The sequence below is a fragment of the Perognathus longimembris genome, chromosome 21 (assembly GCF_023159225.1).
Source record: "Perognathus longimembris pacificus isolate PPM17 chromosome 21, ASM2315922v1, whole genome shotgun sequence".
Taxonomy (NCBI): domain Eukaryota; kingdom Metazoa; phylum Chordata; class Mammalia; order Rodentia; family Heteromyidae; genus Perognathus; species Perognathus longimembris.
Genome location: NC_063181.1, coordinates 43,801,182 through 43,821,130, shown reverse-complemented (window position 1 = coordinate 43,821,130; position 19,949 = coordinate 43,801,182). Strand labels below are relative to the sequence as shown.

At 38.8% G+C, this 19,949-nt stretch overlaps 1 protein-coding gene across 2 annotated transcripts in view; it reads right to left on the bottom strand.

Annotated features, from left to right (window-relative positions):
- Positions 1-19,949, bottom strand: part of Tusc3 (tumor suppressor candidate 3) — a 127,604-nt gene that overhangs the window by 92,382 nt on the left and 15,273 nt on the right. Inside the window, exon 1 of one of the 2 annotated variants that reach the window (XM_048330479.1) lies at positions 1,699-1,759. The exons of the other annotated variant lie outside the window; for it this stretch is intronic. Coding sequence (XP_048186436.1) covers positions 1,699-1,731 — 33 coding nt within the window. The 5' untranslated portion in view covers positions 1,732-1,759. Of the gene's footprint in view, positions 1-1,698; positions 1,760-19,949 lie in introns of those variants that run through there. 2 annotated transcript variants of the gene reach the window in all.

Here is a 19,949-nt window from a genome sequence, read left to right as displayed (position 1 = left end):
CCAAAATAGGGAAAATATTACAATATTGCATGTTTAAGTTGAACTAAATTTAAAAGTCACCTAACCAAACTGAAAACTTCAGCAAAATGGCCAAGTAAGTACATCTCTGGTTACCAGCTCAGCATATAAGGAAAAAAATCTCATGTTTCCACCAGAAACACTTGTGAAGTCTGCAGTTTAGAACATAGGCTCACTAAAAGAGTGAATACTAACCAAAGGACTATAATGTTTCCTCCCTCTTCCAACACTTAAATAAATGGTAAAGATCAAAACCACTGTAATAAAAATATAGTTTATTTTATGGGCTGCTGATGGGCTGATAGTAGGCTACAGCTGTAAAGTTTCAGAACTTGAAGCTGGTTTAATAGAAGCCTCAAAAGTGAAGGGCTACTAAACAAACAAGCAAAAAAACAGAATGTCCGTTACTGTGAGAAAACTGCAAATATGTGACATTTCCATAATGGGAATATGAGAACTTAAAAAGGAGAAGTGGGGAAAAATACAGGCAAAATATTTAAAACTAATAAAATAAGGAGCACCAAGAAGGATAAGGACCAAGAAAAGTCATGCAGGCGTTTTATTTTTAAATAATGAAAAAGAAAAGTTAGAGGAAAAAAAAATGCATTACTGAAAAAGTACAAAAGATAAAGACTTCTATCTGACTTGTCTGAAACCATTCAAGAAACAAAATAGTAGAGTTAAATATTTAATGTGTTAAAAAAAAGTTAGAGGGCTGGGGATATGGCCTAGTGGCAAGAGTGCCTGCCTCATATACATGAGGCCCTGTGTTCGATTCCTCAGCACCACATATACAGAAAATGGCCAGAAGTGGCGCTGTGGCTCAAGTGGCAGAGTGCTAGCCTTGAGCAAAAAGAAGCCAGGGACAGTGCTCAGGCCCTGAATCCAAGCCCCAGGACTGGCCAAAAAAAAAAAAAAAGTTAGAACTAGAATTTTGTGCCTTGAGAATATATCATTCCAAATGAGAATAAAAACTTTCTCTGACATTAAAAACAAAAGGGCATGGGATTTGGGGGCCAGTTACATTACTTTGTAAGTGATGTTAAACGAAGGAAAATTAACTCAGGACCTAAAGTAATCGACACAAAGAAGAGCATCAAGGAAAGGATAAGTAAGCCTAAACCTTTGTACAAAGAAAGGGAATAAGTACTATGTAAACTTAAAAGCTAAAAGGAAATAAAATAATTTTCTAGCCAAAAATAAAAGGAAGCTGTGTTACATACACAAATGCCAAGAAATAAATCTTGACCACATATTAGCAAAAAGGATTTCACTGCATTAAAGTTTTTCCCTCACATTACCAATTTAAAAATTCCAACTGCCTTAAAAATCTAGGCCATACTTATTTCTGACAAGTAACAAAGTATTTAATAGTCAGAGGTCAAAGAGTTAAGACAGCCATATGCTTTCAGTACATGTCCTTAATTTCAATGTCAGATAACTAATCATTTTCCAAGAACAAATTCATGAAGGTTTTTCTAAAGAGCATCAAACTAAATTCAATATGCATATACTTTATACATATTCAATATTCTATACTTAGGCAACTAATACGTTCAATATTACATTTTCACATTTGTATCTTACCCATTTAAGAATGATTTGCAAAATAATTTATGCTTGTCATGCCAAAAAGGATAATTTGAGGAAAAAGAAAACCTATGAATTTACTTAAATTACCTCAGCAGAAATGACAAATTGAAACTGTAACATAAATGAGTCAGAACCTTATGAATTCCACTTCTCACTCTTCTTTGTAAGTCCATGAAACCTGAGATTTTTAAAGGGGAAAAAGAACCATAATTGATATGAAGACATTAACATAACTGTCAAAAAGAAGGTTACAGCTAACAGTATGCCCCACAATTATCTGTTAATTATATAATTGTAAGACATATTAACTGAAGCTTCAAATAATTTCTTAGCAAAACTCTCCTAAAAACATGGCATTATTCTTTCTGTGAACAATGAGGAAAATAAACTTTAAAAAAGACATCCACATTAGAAACTGTATCTTACTGTTTCAGACAGGTATATATACTCAAGTAGAACATGGACAAAAGTCTTAAAGGCTCTTGAAAGTTCATTTGGAGAAAATATTTATTGTACTCTAGAGAAAAGACTAGAAGACTTTCAAACTACATCTAGGAAATACTGGCTATCATTGGCTATTTTGCCCATAATCTTAATTTGAAAGACCTGGACTACTATTATTCAATTGGTCGAAGTAGCCGCTCAATACCAGCCCATTTCATATAGTATAAAATGAACTTGCTAAACAGCAATTCCTCCTGCAATGATAGATGAGGAACAACATGCAAAGCGAAAAACATTGTTTTAAGTTAGACTTCTACAAACACACTAGAAAAAATAATTATTTTAAGTTCTGAGACCATTTTATACTAATACAAAACTAGAATGAGTGTCACACTGTATTGCATTGGACTTTTTCCTTAAAAATTTGTCTTGCATTACTTTTGATAAAAAAAGTAACAAAAATATGTTTCTGTCTGTAAAATGGCAGAACAACAGGGACCAGATTTATCCATCTACGAGAAACAAAAACAGATAAAGGCAAGGAAACAAAGTATACATAACAACTTTGAAGACACTGGATATAAAGAAGATAGCTCCAACTGTTAAAGGCACAGGAAGGAATCAAGTGGAGCCCTGTGGCTGCTCTTGCTGAGCACATAGAGGACTCGGATAAGGCACAGAAAAAGAGAATCCCAGGAAAGCCAGGTAACTCAAGGGGCGGAGGATCACCGGACCCATAGAGACAGAGGAGAGACATACACAGACATCTTGAACACTCTGTGTGTGCTGAACATACCTGTACTATGAGGAGGACAGTACCTGAGCCAGATAATAAATAAGATCCATCTAAATTCCCATTCCTGCTAGGAAAACAATGTCTGGCCCTCAGTGATGGAGTTCAAGGAAGACTGTTGTCCAGAGCCCCTCAGCCACAGAACAAGAGAGCCACCCACAGTGGAGACCACAATGCCCCACGTGGCTTTTATCAGCACTGAGGGGAGGTGAAATGAATGCATTCTAGACTTAGGTTGTTCTTTATAACATATGTGTAACAGTTGCATGCAGCACATGCGTGAGTGTGTTCTTGTTCACTAATCTCAACAAGTTACAACTAACAGAGTGAAGAATAGTGGCCCTTCCTATCAGCCAGGTAGCAAAACATCCAGATGCAGACATTCTGCAGAGACTATGAAGAGGAGCTTACTTCAGTCAGAGAAAACAGTTAGCTTTACAGAGAATGCTACTCTGGGTCTCACTAAGGAATCTCACAAAAACAACCGAAATAGAAATGCTTCTATCACACCAGAATAAACCAATAATACTGATAAAGAATCCAAACCTATCCAGCATTGCAGGTAATAAACATAATATCTGGCTTCTAATCAAGAACTTCCAGGCACCCAGAAATGCAGAAAAATACATTCCATGGTATGGAGAAAACTTAAGCCAATTTTTATTGGAAATTGGATAAATTCCAATCTGGAAACTACACAGATCTTAAACTTAGCAGAAAACCACTTTAAACTGTATCCTGCATGATCAAGATGTTGGACACAATATTTAAAATGGCAAAATTTTGCTTCAAAGGAGGGAAACAGCAAATATGAAAAGTACAATGGATGCGAGGTGACAGAATAAAATTAGTAAACTGGAAGATATTTTGATGAAAGCAATCTTTAAATAAATAACTTCAAACAGTTTCATAAATGTTTCATAGCAATATGCCCATAAGAGCATGGTTAGAACATCTCAGATCACAGTATTAACTGGATATGCCCAAATTGTTGACAGGAGAATGACATCATTGGTATGATAATCAGGAATACCGGCATTTATGTTTTCAGTAAATGTTCATGCTTTCAGTAAATCTTCAAAATTGTAACATTTTGACTGGTAAAGGACTGAAAAGATGGAAATGGCAGTGAAAAGGCAGGGAAGACTAAAAAAGTGGAGAGGGGCAATGCTATCTAACAGCAACCAGAACGGAAGAAAAATCTAACCCTGAGTCAGCACCTGTGCTGTTCCACCTTGGGAAATGAGATGGCAAATCTTCACTCCAATGGTTCCCGCTGGAAACTACATTTACAAGTAGCCTCAGGAGGAAGAGTCTCTCCCTGATCATGGAGCCCCGGACCTGTGTGTCTCTGTGAGCGTACACACAGTGCCTTCATGAATACCTCGGGCGGTGAGCGGTGACTTACTTCACACCGCTTTAGTACGCCATGCGCTTTGCAGAGTCCGTTCCAGGCCTGGTGGCGGGGCCTGGGCAGAGGTGTTCGCCGTCGGGGAGGCCTGGGCCGGCGGGGAGGCCCCAGCTCCGGGTCGGCGCTGGGCAATCGCCACGCACCCCTGGGGTGCGCCGGGTGGCCGCTGGAACAGGGCGCCTGCACCCCGGGGCCTCGGTTTCCCCGCCCCTGTGTTCTGGCCCCAGGAGCCCTGAGATGTTGCAGAACTTCTCCCCTGCCCCGGAGGCGGAGGTTTCCCTGTTACTGGAAGGGTGGGTTCGGGCAAGAACAAATGCGCCTCTGCCACGTCCCCGTTGGGACGCAGGTGTCAGCCAAGGGAACGACCGAGCCACCTCGGCTGGGCGTCCTGGTGCCACTTCCGGGGGGAGGCCGGGGTGGCCGGGCCGGGTCTGCCCAGGGCCAGCGTCCCGCCCTCAGAGAAGCACCTGCCACCTGCCGGGGGACGGGGCCAGCTACAGGACACGGGAGAGGGGCCGGGGGAGCCGAGCAGTCAGTGCAGGTTCCCTTCCACAATCTTAATGCCCAACAGTGGCAGGAAATCAGGGGACTCACTGTTTATGAGAGGTAGACATTATATCCAAGTGTTTAACAATCGTGTCTGAAACGGGAAGAGAGGGGAGCACATCAATAGGAGCCCTGAGAATAACCCTAGGATTCTGTCCTGAGAAAGCGTCCACCGCTGTACCCATCACCCGCCAGCTAGCTTGACTTCTGTGTCGGTCACAACCTCGAGTTAAATTTCAATTCTGCATTAATAGTAATTTGAAGTCCCCCACACATCTGTGGAGGCGGACAGACTTAAAGTCCAAGGAAGGGAAAGAAAGGTCATCCCCAACTAGTTTATGGCCTTAAGCCATTTAAATAAGCATATTAATTTCATCTGTTAGATGCATAATGTGTCTCTAAGATGTGTTAAGGAGTTAGGACATACAGGATGGTATTATTAAGTGAGGTTTAGCAGAGTATCTCAGGAAAACAAAATAAATGTAGCTAAAAAATCAAAAACCATCATTTAAAGCCTCTGGAAACTGTCCTAAGACATGCAGCAAATCTAAAAGCACTTATTTCATCTTCGAACCTTGGTTAAGAACATAGACGGTTCATCCCATGTGAGCCTGAAACTGCTCCCAATCCCTTACTAGCCTTTTCTTAGAGCAGACCTACTCTGGGCAAAGGAAGCTAAGGCGCTCCTACCCCTTGTCCAAGCCCTGCCCATAAAGCTGGATAGACGCTCCACACCAGTAGGAGGAGGGCAAGCAGAGAAGAACAAGGGTTGCCATTCCACAGGAATAGAGAGAGGCTCATCCTACACCAATTGTTACTCAGAAACAAGCAGACACCAATACCCAACGCCTAACTAACCACTAATGGCTTGAAGGTCACCTGTAAAACGGTATAAGGTTATTCTATCACACGGGTATGGTGCTCACATACATGAATTCATGCTGACAATATGAAAGTGAGTCCGTGATAACCATGGTGCCTTGATGAAAAGACCAAGTTCAGTATGACTTCCTCTGATTTCCACACGATGGCTGGTCCTGACATGCGGTGACCATCAGAAAGGTACTATTCATAACAGTGTCATGCTCTGTGAACTTCCGACTCCAAAGCTGTGATCTAAGTGGACTTTAACTGATTTTTAACTACTCAGCCAAAAAAGTCTGTTCTATCCATAGAAAACTGAGTAAAATAACCCAGTGAAATGACAGACTCCAGCCAGGTGGATATACCTCTCATTCTAGCTACTCAGGAGGTTCAGATTCAGAGGATCATAGTTCGGGGGAGCCCATGCACAAATAAATACCAGACTCCATCTCCAAAATACGCCACAAAACTCAGGGTGGTGATGTGGATGGAATAGGGCCAGTGCCAGTCACAAGCTAGGAGGGCAAGCAAGCACCCTGATGCAGGCGACTGAAAAAGAAAAGACCATATGAACTTTTTTACAAAGCATAGTTTGTACCTCAAAACTTCTAAGAGGGGCAAGCTGTCATGGAATGATTAAAAGAAAATTTTAATATGAGAATCCACTGTATAAAGTGGCAACTTTTAAACCCAAGAATGTGGTGTATTTTTGTCTTTACAAAATAATGCCTCAATCTGTTTGCATTAGGTCTGCTTAAAACAGTTCTAGTGTAATTCTATTTCTATGCAGTATTCCTGGAATCTCCTTTTCTTTCCAAATAAACTGTTTACTGATAAATTATGTAGTTAGCTAGCTGTATGCTATCTTTATATGCTATTCGCAGCATTTTAAGGTTTTAGTCTCCAATCTTTAATTTCTTGACATTTAAAATTCTAGCATAATTTTTGGAAGCTTAAAATATGTGTTCATATCCAAAGTGGCCACGTGGTTTAGAAGTTCAGATAATTTTCATCCAAAAATGGTAAGAACTGTATTTACAGGGCAGTACAGTAGCCCAACACTGAATCACCAAAGACAAGCTCGCAAATTTCCACTGGATATCTGAAACCATCCAGAGTAATGAACTGCACACTTTTTGCTATACATACATACCCACAGTAAAGTAATTTGTAAATTAATCCGTGTGGTTAGCAATAACTAGTACAACAGAACAATTACAAGAATACGCCGTCACAGTAACAGCGTGTGGCTGTCCTCCCTCACCCCATCTCCCTCTCTACCTCGATAATTTGTTCACATCGTTGGGTGAAAGGAGCAGGGCCATGTAGTAAAACATATAATTCCCGAAATTTTCCATTTCATATTTTTGGGCTGTGATTGACAGCAGGTGATGTAACATTAAAAATAAGTGAGCTCAACTGACTGTACAGTACGAAAGTGCTTTTAATTTAAGAACATGTTATCACCTTGGGATGAATAACATGTATGTAGGTATGCAGGTATGTACATGGAGGTTTGTATATGTAAAGGGTATAGAGGGGTGTAGATACCGGTTATAGATATTTAACTTCTTTAATGTTTAAATTATCCACTGTAAAAATTCTTTTTGAGCTGAAATTTTAAAGCACTGAATTATCACACAAAATAAAATCAAATACTTACACTTTGGATGTATTTTTAATACAAACCTGGCCTTTAAAATAAATCAATCCTTAAAGAAATTATTAAGAAAAGTACACGTGGGCTGGGATATAACTCAGTGGTAGAACATTTGCCCACATATGTAAAAGGTTCTTTTTAACGCTGAAAAAAAACAAATTAGTACACAAATTGTGTATTTGCACCTTACAAATTTCCTATTAACTCCAAATACAAACTACTGTATAAAATCAAATAATATATACCTAATGTATGTACATATGTGTGTATCTATCTAGAAAAGTGAATTAAGAGGTACATTTGAAGTGACAATATACTTTTGAACATCATTTTTGACAAGTAAGCTTAAAACGTAACTTTCCAAAACAATAAATTTAAATTTCTTAAATAAAAACCAAGTACTCTGAAAGAAAATACTGTTAAAGTTTTTTCTCCTTCAAAATAACCTTAAAATATAAAATAAGAAGGCAGTTTCCCAGTGGGAGACAATCTTTGTAATTGACAGTGGGACATATTTACTAGATTCTAATCGGATGAGCCATCTGCATGTTTGCCAAGTGATTTATACCCAGATAAAACCAAAATTGGACACAAAGCGTTAACAACAGCTGCCATAAAATAATGTTTGATTTATTTTATCTAACGTAACATAAACTCACTCAGTTTCACAAGAGAAATGAGATGGTGTTAGCTACAAAATGAAAGGTAGCTCTCATAGAGATAACCCTGGGTCAAAATCCTAAACGTAGGCTTTGTGCAGCAGAATTATCAAAATTGCCAGAATTACTAGAATAACCAAAATTATGAATTATTCCCACAGGGCTAAGAGACAACTGAAAAATATTTTTATGTTATAAATCAAAGCATAAGTATAAATAAACAAATGACAACTGAATGCTTTCATCGAGACCACCCTAATTTAAGAGCTAAAAGCAAGAAATTATCTTCCAGTTATAGGAAAGGGCCTGAACGAATGGGAGAAAAAGAGGGAGGGGTTATACTGTTCAAAAAGTAATGTACTAATTACCTGACATATGTGACCACTGTGTACATCACCTTTACAACTGAAAAATGATAGATGTTTACAATGTTTAGAAGACAGGCAGTCTAATAACAAAGTCCTAGAGAGTAACGGAAAGCAAGATGACAACAAAAGAGGAGTATTATTAAGAAAAATGTCTCTAGCTGGGTGCAATGGGTGGCTCGAAGTTGAAATCCCAGATAACTGGAAGGAGAATAGAGGACTGCAGCTTGAGGCCACTACAAGCAGAAAGTTCCAGAGGTTCCATTTCTACCTATGGGCCCAGGTGGAATAGCTGTTAATCCACCTACATCAGAAAGCACAATAACTGTCACCCCCCCCCCCCCCCCCCGCCAAGAGGAGGAACAAAGCCCAGGCTAGCCTGACCTAACAAATAACCATGGAAGCCAGGGGTGCACGGGACTCACATTCGCAGTTCTAACTAGTCAGGAGGCGAAAATCTGAGCACTGCAGTCTGAAGCCACTCTAAGCGGGAAATCGTCGAATTTTTTTTAATCTCCAATTAACCATTAAAGAGCCAAAAATAGAGCTGTGGCTCATGTGGTACAGAGCCAGCTATGAGCAAAACAGCTCAGAGACAGCACCAAGGCCTTGAGTTCAAGTGCTGTGATCAGCACAAAAAAATAAACAAAGAAATAGCCGTGGGAGGTGGGGGGTGGGGGGGAGACTGGTGGTATGTAGGGCTCAAGTGATGGAAAAAGCCTAACAAGCACAATGCCCAAACACAACCCAAAAGAAAATTTAAAGAGTTCTCTTAACAGTTATGCAAACTGTGCAATTTTCCCAGTCATATTTACAATTACATATTTTTGGAAGCAGTAATGACTAATGTATCAAGCCAAATCTCTATAGATCTAGAGAGAGGAGAGAAAGGAGGGGAAAGGAAGAAGACAAGGAAGGAGACCTTGCACATTAGTAATGTCACGGGGTTCAAGGGAGGAGGTTCCCCGTCCCTCCAAGAGTCCACCACGCAGACAGTCTCAAGCAAAAAGATGAATTTATTGGGGAAGCAGAAAGCCAACTGACCGGCCAGGGACGCAGCACAAGACTCGGGAGCTGAACCGGCGACAGACAACAGTCCTCGAGCTGGGTTTATAATGGTGAAAGCGTAGCACAGACGGAGAAGGTTGGCGCAGGGGGAGGAGTAAGCTACAAACAAGGTGAGCAAGCCATTTACAGAAGCAGAATTTTGAGGTCAGTTTAACCTAATATTTAACTTCATTCTCACATTTGCTACCATGTTTCCCTAATCAAGATGGAGTCAGCTCTACTTCCTACAAGTAATAGTCACTGCTATGCACAAAACAACAGGTTATTTAAACACATCAACAATTGGAATATCAATGAGGCTTCCTTAAATTTCCTTCATTAAGCCTACCTATGACAATTATAAAATTCAAACAAAACAAGAAAAAAGAACCCCCCCCCCAAACAGGGCATAGATGTGCCTAGATTTACATAAGGGCTAGCTTAACTAGCTTCTTCTTTGTTCCCTACCTTTCACTGTGAAAATAACTATCTTTTCTTCCCCTTCCCACTTGAAAAATACCAGATAAGTTTCAAGATAAGGGGTTCTGGGGAAATCTCCACACCATTTCCACTTATGCTGGGACATTTTCCCCAAAATACAGTTTAATAACATTTGCATACAGGAAGCCTTAGAAGTAGAGTTTTCCATAAGCTATGTAACAAGTGGGCAGCAACACAGAGGAATACTGGAGGAAAGCAAAAAAAGAGTGACATTATCCGAAAATAAAAATGTACTTGACAGTGCTGGTGGCTCACACCTGTAATCCCAGCTACTTACGAGGCTAAGGCTGAGGCTCCAGGTTCAAAGGCAGCCCAAACGGCAAAGTCCGTAAGACTCTTAGCTCCAAAAAATCTACTCAGAAAAGGCCAAAAGGCCAGAAGCGGCACTGACTCAAGGGGGAGAGCGCTAGGCTCGCCTTGAGCACAAACAGGCTCAAGGACAGTGCCTGGACTCTAGCAAAAATAGAACCAAAACATGTACTCATTGCCCCACGTGATTCTATGCACCACCTTACTAACAGCTTAATAACTATATGTGTGTACACACACACTCACACACACTCACTCTCACATACACACTCACACACACTCTCACACACTCTCACACACTCACACACACTCACACACACTCTCACACACTCACACACACTCACACACACAGTTTTCCCTCAAACAAGAGGACAGATTTGTTTCCCAGGCCAGCTTGCAGGGCAAGGCTGGACAAGTTTAGTCTCTTTCAACTGAGGGCTTCTCAGCTGTGACACCCACCCACTGAGTCAGTGGCAGGCTTCCAGAACTTCTGTTGCTATGGAGACTAGCAGCTTATGTGGATTAGCACAGCAGTCTGGAAATGCAGCGAGACAACCTATAGCTCGCACCCGCTTTCGGGATCGGTCGCTCTCAGGGACACACACAGTCCTCGATGGGGCTAAGTGGATGTGGATCCCATTATAAAAGAGTACATCTCTGATAAAATAATCCCTGCCTCCGCTAAGATGACTGCTGAAAATACTGTACCACCTCCTTTCACAACAATTACACTCAACGGAGAATACAAAATCTATTAGGTAACAGAGAAAGAGAGCAAAGTACACAAAAAGTTTTCATTTACAAATAGAAGACCACACAGATACTCCCCGAAATGCCAGCTGAGGTCATGCTACAACCTCCAAGTCTCCAGAAATGCACTTCATTCACTTTCTCTTCCCACCACAAGGAATAATGCAAAAGTACAGCTTTGACATCTACTCTGCACTTGAACTGGCAGTTACCACTGGCATCATTCGGAGCAAATCATCCTAACAAACACTTTCATCTACCAACCTCAACATGTTCATCAATAAACAAATCATACTACAGCTGCCATGGCTCTCAAATGAGACATTATATATTCAAAATAGAAAACAGCAGGCTGTCATCATTTAATAAGTGGCAGTTAGCATTGGTTCAACTGTGGTAGAACATACAAAGATTAGTGCTTGGTAGAATTAAATCTAAACAATTTAATGTATTAAAATCATTTCCAAGTTTTTTCTAAGTTCTTCACACACAGGAAGAAAATAGGCCTCTTACTTCAAATACACACTTATAGGATATATATACTTACGACATATTCAAACCAAAGAACACAATATTGCAGTCAATTTCCACAAAGCATCATTAAGAAAACTAAGAGCCATATAATTTGATTACATATATATGCTACATATATAAAATTATAGAATATTTCCATACTAAAAAAGAATATACTCTGTTATAAGGTGTTCTATAAGATAAGTTACATTACAAAGAAAATATACAATGAAAAATCAAGAGTTTTATCAAATTGAGGAGGTAACTAATCATTTTTAATGTTGTAGGACAAGGTAAAAGTTAATAATGACAATGTCGGTTTCTCTTTAAAATGTACATGCACTCTTTGAGAGAATTTTCCAACAATGCTGTGTATGTGTGTATAACAAAATTTACTTCATAAATATTTCAACATAAGTAAACCTTTTAATGAAAATAAAATGTTCCTTAATGAATATACAGAAAATTGAAAAACTAAGATTAAATACTGCATGTACAAGTAGTGCTAGAGAAATCAGAGCAATGTCTTAAAATACTGGCAAGTGCTAAACAACCAATCATATATACTAATGTAACTCTGGGAGCAAATACACAGTTTCCATCCAGAATCCTATATAGCTTCTCATTTTTTTAATTTTATTTTTTGCCTTTATTGTCAAAGTGAAGTACAGAGGGGTTACAGTTTCATACATAAAGCAGTGAGTACATTTCTTATCCAACTTGTTACCTCCTCCCTCATATCCCTCCTCCCCCTTTCCCTCTCCCCCCATGAGTTATACAGTTGGTTTACACCATACAGTTTTGTAGGTATTACTGTTGCACTGGTTTGCCTTTTATCCTTTGTCTCTCGATTTTGGTATTCCCTTTCCCTTCCCTAGTTCCAAAACATGTATATACAATATCCAAGGTACTAAAATCAGTTACAGTGATACCAGGGTTAAAACCACAGGAAAGAAATATGAAAAAGGGGGGAGGGGCACAGTTTCACCTTGCATGTTGCAAATAACAATAATTATATAACACTTGTTTCCATAACTTGAAGTTCATTTTGCTTAGCATCATCTTATGTGTTCATATGTGCATAGCTATTGAGCTATATTATGCGTATATATCACCCTGTACCATAATCAATTCCAAATGAATCAAAGACCTTGAGGTAAAATCAGATACCCTGAAAACACTACAAGAAGGAATAGGAGAAACACTTGGGGGCTCCTTGACACAGAATGAAACTTTCTTAATAAAGATCCAGAAACACGACAAATCAAAGAAAGGTTGAGCAAATGGGATTGCATCAAACTACAGAGCTTCTGCACAGCAAAGGACATAGGTTGCAAGATAAACAGAAAGCCCACAGACTGGGAGAAGATCTTTACCTGCCATACAACGGACACAGGCCTCATATCTAATATATACGTAGAACTCAAAAAATTAAATTCCTCCAAAACAATCCTCCAAGAACCAATGGCCACCTCAACAAATAAGCTAAAGACCTAGAAAGAGACTTCTCTGAAGAGGAAATGAGAATGGCGAAGAGACACATGAAGAAGTGTTCACCATCACTGGCCATAAAAGAAATGCAAATCGAAACAACACTGAGAGTTCACCTCACCCCAGTAAGAATGTCCACTATCAAGAAAGCTAACAATAACAAATGCTGGAGGGGATGGGCCAAAGGGAACCCCCACTACACTGTTGGTGGGAATGTAAACTTGTTCAACCACTCTGGAAAGTAGTATGGAGCTTCCTCAGAAGGCTAAACACAGAGCTCCCCTACAACCCAGATGCCCACTTTTGGGCATCTACCCAAAAGATTATAAGCAAAACCACACTAAAGCCACCAGCACAACTATGTTCATCACAGTACAATCTGTCATTGCTAAAATAGGGAACCAACCCAGATGCCCCTCAGTAGATGAGTAGATCAAGAAAATGTGGAACATATACAAATGGAATTCTATGCCTCTATCAGAAAGAATGACATTGGCCCATTAGTAAGGAAACAGAAGGACTTGAAAATGTCATACTAAGTGAAGTGGCCAGACCCAAAGAAACATGGACTCTCTAGCTTCTCTTAGCAACCAAAAAGAAATGTATCAGTGTATCCATTTTAGAACCTTCATCGCCTCTTCTAACTACAGTGACCAGATGTCCCAGGCAGCCCAGGGACAGTCCCACCTTACTCCTGTGACCTCAGCAAAATTATCAATTGCAACTTTTCTCACCCACAAGTGTCCTGATTCAGACAATAACTCATGTAGTCATCATCATTCTAAATAGCTGGCTCTTTCTGGCTACACCTTATTATCGATGCCCTGATCCAGATATCAAGATCATTATACAGATGATTTTGAGATGGGTAAAATAAACTTTATGTGTATATAACACAGTTTTATTATCATTAAGCTATAATTTGTTATCTCAAATTTATCAAGGGAAATTTCCTTTGACTCTCACCTCAATTAGTCTAAAAGTAAGGAGTATATATTTTGATGGCAATAAATTGCCCATGAATTATCCAGCAGATACTAAGAAAAACTATACAAATGGAGGTAGAACAGTGTATCAGGTGAATGAATGTCGTTGCTTATCTTTCTTATTATACTATTTCCAGTGCAAATACAAAAGCATCTCAAAGACATTTCAACAATTTAATTGTAAGAGTGAATATTCTTAACCCCATCAATACCAGTTTTTAAAAATTAACTCACTTAAGTTATATAACTTCTCAAAATTTGCTCATTTCAGTGAGTCATCACACAGTAATGTCTTACTAAAACTATAGTGTCTTAAATCAGGTCTGTGGAGCAACATTTACTAAACAACAAAGTGCTTTACCCAAATTCTATCCACAGGCTAAAATCTGAAATACAGTATAAGGAGAAAAATTAAGGATAAGGTAATCTCCATTCACCAAAAATTGAAAAATGATTGAAAATGTAAGTTGTTACCCAAGTTTACCAATCAGAATTCATACACTTTAAAAACGTTAATTATATACTTTGAACAAAGGGCCTTGTGTCTGCATTATAATTTTAATGAGCTGAAATTAGAAATTATAAGCCTAATTCATTCTAGCTTAGGAAAAGAGGATATTATGGCTCATATAACAAGGGAAGAGAGAAATCTGGCTTTAGACCTAAGAACTAACTGATGCTGGTAGAATCCCCTCTAACTATAGAAGTTCTAAGAGAAGTATTTTTATATGGTCTATTTCTATACTGGTGACACTTATGACAAAGACCAGACATGCTAGTACGTAAATATTTACTGAATAAGTGAGTATCCCCTATTTGATACTGTCTAACTGCTGTACACCAGAGTTTTCAATGCCAGAAGCAACACATGACCTAAAAGAACATCTTTCCAAGTTTATAACCCAGTTAGGAAGGCAATATTCCATTGCTATTTCCATCTAGAAATGTTCCAGGTAGAGGCTCACTAGCCAACCTTGTCCCAATCATTATCAGAAACAAAGAAGACAACAAATATGCCTCTCTTAGCCTACTCCAGGAATACCGCTTACCTATATGTCCGTGATGGGAGAAGATGAAACAATGGACCAAACACTTAAAAACTTCTGTGCAGACATCAATCTTCATTTGCCCCAGCAGCTACACTGCACCCACAGCACACTAACACTACTTTTTTGGGGGGGGCCAGTCCTGGGGCTTGGACTCAGGGCCTGAGCACTGTCCCTGGCTTCTTTTTGCTTAAGGCTAGCACTCTGCCACTTGAGCCACAGCTCCAGCCCCACTAACACTACTTTTTGTCCACTCTCAATATTAGGCTGCCATCTTGTTAAGAATAATGAAATTGATTTTTAACTAATACAAAAAAACAACAACCAACGAAATTATGTACAAAACTTCTAACAAATAAAGATCAATTGGAGTAAGAAAAAGTCAACAAAGACATGAAAGAATTCTGGAAAAAAAAAACGTAAAACCATAAATGCTTCTCCAGAAATGACCTCTAGATTTTAGATTTGAGGCTCAAAAAGTCAAACATTAACTTAAAAATGCTCCATCAGGGCTGGGGATATAGCCTAGTGGCAAGAGTGCCTGCCTCGGATACACGAGGCCCTAGGTTCGATTCCCCAGCACCACATATACAGAAAACGGCCAGAAGCGGCACTGTGGCTCAAGTGGCAGAGTGCTAGCCTTGAGCGGAAGAAGCCAGGGACAGTGCTCGGGCCCTGAGTCCAAGGCCCAGGACTGGCCAAAAAAAAATGCTCCATCAATGCTATCTACCATAAATTATTATTGAAAAAAAAAGGAATCACACCAAAAACTACCAATATTTACTTTCATTCTGTTCATTCCAATAAATTATAACTACTTATAATCAAAAGCTAAACTTGAAGAATATAATTAAACATTTTCTATAATTTTGATTTAATTTCATGCAGAAAACTCCAAAATTTCCCCCTCAATGAATACTATTCATCATTTAAACTAGATTCATAAGCTATTCTTTTTCAGAGTATTATTTACTTTAAAAGAAACCCCATTTATTCGAGAAGTATTTGCTAGTATTTTCACCATAAAACAAATACCTGAGTTAAACACCTATGTTTGGACATAATAGGGTAGGCTCCATGCAAGATCTGAAGGCTAAGAACATAAAAAACAATATTCAATTAATAATTAAAAGAATTTTAGTTTGATATGAGAACACAAGGAACCATTAACGTTTGATGTCTAAACATTAAGGGAAATTTTTTAACTGAAAAAAATGTTAACTCAGCGCTCTCTTGAAAATAAAATTAAAAATAAAAGCTTTTTTCACTGCATTTTCAGTTCTTCCATTGAGATGTAAGGGCCCAAAGCTATCACTGGCTCCTCTCTAGTTTTTTACTGATAAAATATAGTGACTCGGAGATATATCATAGCTGCATGTAAGATTCTGAACTTATAGGACCAGAATTTTGTTATAGATTCCCAGTTTGCCACACTGTTGTCATACAAGAACACATTTAATTAAAAACTTCACTGATGGTCCATTACAAAGGGTAGAATAATAGATGCTACAACAGAAAATAAAACAAAAAGTGATTTCTGTTATAACTTTCTATTTCTTTTATAAAGCAAGGCATACAAGAAGAAATGTCTATGCCCAACGTATGATACTGTAACCTCTCTGTACGTCAGTTTGATAATAAAAATTTGAGAAAAAAAAAAAAAAAGAAGAAATGTCTACTCTGAAACCTGAAGCCAGAGTCAGTGTTTAAGGCCCAGGTCTTCCCTTATCAACTATGATATGTAGGGACAAAAATCTCTGAACTTGATTCTCTCATCTTACAACAGTAACAATACCAACTGCTGAAAAGAATCGTATGAAATATAAATAAGATGATGCTAAAAAGTATATTCTTCAAAACATGAGCCACTAAGGTTTGTTCCTGAGCTCAAAACAATTGAAGTCTAGTGGCAATAAAACTGCTGTATGCCACACGAGGGACATACTATTAAAGAATAGCACCTGAATGCCGAGCTTCAGTCCAGTCACTACAAAAAGTCTATTATATGAACTTACTGCTATAAATATGCAACCAATCCTATATTCTGATAATGTAGTCCAGAAAGGACACTGAGATTGCATTCTAGTAAGTTCACTTGGAGGCTGAGTGAATTTTTAATAAGTAATTGCCATAACTGTAATAGGAATCTGTTTTCCTAGTACATTATATTCACAGGTACAAAGAAAACATGCCATTCTAAGTCCAGTGTATTTATATATACAAGAAAGAGATGAGATTTTGAGTATTTAATTTTCAATCAGCCAAGCGTACAGATTCTCCCCCTCACATGTTTCAAAGGGATCCAACACTTCAGACACCCAAATTTCAGCCCACTGAGGCTGATCTTAGACAATCTTTCTGAAAGTTTAAATAAATACATTTCGTAGGTCACAAAGTATGTGATAATCTGTTATACTCACAATAGGAAATGAGTCAAAGTGGCTTTCTGGACAATGCTTCAAAGTGTGTCTGGCCGTGACTCGCCCTGAACTATTGTGAAGAACAGGGCTTCCCTCCTCCCCATCCACCTCCCGTGTCTCAGGGACACAATACAGATCTCTGTCACCCAGCTCCATATAAATATGGGGGACTAGGAAAACACTAGTGAAAGCTCGGGAACTGTCTGAGAAGAGAAAATGGATAAGGATGAATATCTAACACACCATAAAAAGAATTTTGAAAAAACTTCAATAAAATCTGATTAAAGCACGAAAGCCACCAAAGAAAAACTTGAAAAGTAGCTCTCTAAAAGCTGTTGATGACACTCTCAAGGTAAAAATTGGGATGATGACTGTGGCCAAAAGTAATCAAGACACCCATCACAACAAGCTGGGTATGATGGTACACAGCTGTAATCCTAGCTAGGCAAGTGGTCCCAGGAACAAGCACAAGACCCTATCTGGAAAATAACTAGAGCAAAAAAGTGCTGGAGAGTGTGACTCAAGTGGGCAGAGTTACTGCCCTTGCAAGTGCAAGGCCTGAGGTCAAGACCAGAAGGAGGAAGAGGAGGAGAAGGAGCAGGAGGAAAGAGAAAGAGAGGAAGAAAGACAGAAGGAAAGAGAAGGACAGAAAGAGAGGCAGGAGAGAGAAGAGGGAGGAGGAGGGAAATAAAGAAAAGTTGTCGACAAATACACCAAGCAATACACATGCACAAACAGAACGGTTTTTCTTTAATGTGCAAATCTTTCAAAGCAGTAGAGAATGATACTATATAAATTGTCAATTTTATTAAGGTATTATCTTTAAATTCTGCATTATTCAGTAACAGGAATGTAGACAGATTGTTTAATTTGCATTTTTTCATAATTCCAATCTTTTGACAGCTGAGTAAAGGTAAAAAGCTTATACAAAAATTTCACATAAGGCAATTAATCATTGGGTATTTTATTACTATTTTACTTGACCAGAACTGTTAACTAAACACACACACATACACATACACACTTGTATGTGCCCAGACTTGTGTATCTAATATTCTCTAAAAAATCAGTAAGCTCCTTTTGAAAACATACCACCCATTTGTTACCAGGTTTACAAAAACTAGAACTTCATATTCAAACTAAAATATTTTGAAACTGCAAGTATCTAGTAGAACAGTGTTTTACCCTGCATTGCAATGGGAAGAAAACCATTCTCTAAATTAATGATGTTTTTCTTTTTGGCAGTACTAAGGTTTGTACTCAAGGTATCACACTTGATAGGCTGACCTTCTGCACCTTAAGCCACGCCTCCGGCCCTGCCTTTCTTTCCCTACTACTAGGGTTTGAGCCTGTTACTCTAGAGGATGGTGCTCTACCACTTAAGCCATGATTTTGCTGGATAACTGAATACAAAAGTCTCTAAGATTTGTCTGCCTAGACTGGCTCCAAGTTGAGATTTTCTGACTTCAGCCTCAAGCAGGTACATTTATAGCCATAAGCTTTTGTTTCAGCCCTACAAAGTCCTAATATAAGAAAATGGATCTCAAAACTTAGGGCTGGCACCAATGTCTCTCACCTGTAATCCTAATCAGGAGGCTGAGAGCTATGGGATTGTGGTTCAAGGCAAGCCTGGGCACAAAAGTCCTAAAACTCCATCTTTAAAACAACCAGCAAACACGTGGGGCTAGTAGTGTGGTAGAGTACCCACCAAACAAGCAAGTCAAAAAAGTGTACGGTCCTAAACTCAAACCCCAATTCCAGTAAATAAACTGCAGGAGCGGGTGAATGACAAACACCAGCTACTGTTTTGCACACCAAAATGATGTTCATTTCAACAGTTCATTTCTCCCACGAAAAAGAGAATGCCTATTATTCTTCCTAACTTGTTGATTATTTTAATGGGTATCCCGAGACTCCAAGATAAATGAGCCATTTAAAATTCTGTTAAAAATTCTTATCCTGTGCAGTTATTTTTGCAAAAACACCAAAACCCTATATCCTCAGTACTACCAAATTAAATACTTAGGAGCTCAGAAATCACTGAGGGTTGTTTCAGTCCATCCTGTTCCTGTTTGTTCCTGTTTGAGTTCCTGTTTGTTCTTCCTCTCCCCACCTTACATTTCTCTTCTCCTCCCAGTTGCTTACCTGGGATCATCAGTTCCTTCACCAAGGAGCATACAAGAGGCTTTAGGAAACAATTAACTACTGCATAGGATCAGGTCACTGTAGCAAATGCAGATGGACAGATACTCTTCTTGTGAGCTTAGTGCTCTAAGGTCTTAATTCATACAAATGGTACTGTCATTTTAATTTTATAATCATTGCTAAATGGATGAAGTAATGAGGCCCTAACATATTATCATATCTACTTACCTTGATTTTTGTATGCCACCATTTAAAAATGCATCAATATCGAAAAGTGCCAGCTAGGGCTGGAGATATGGCCTAGTGGCAAGAGTGCTTGCCTCATATCCATGAAGCCCTGGGTTCAATTCCCCCAGCACCACATATATAGAAAACGGCCAGAAGGGGC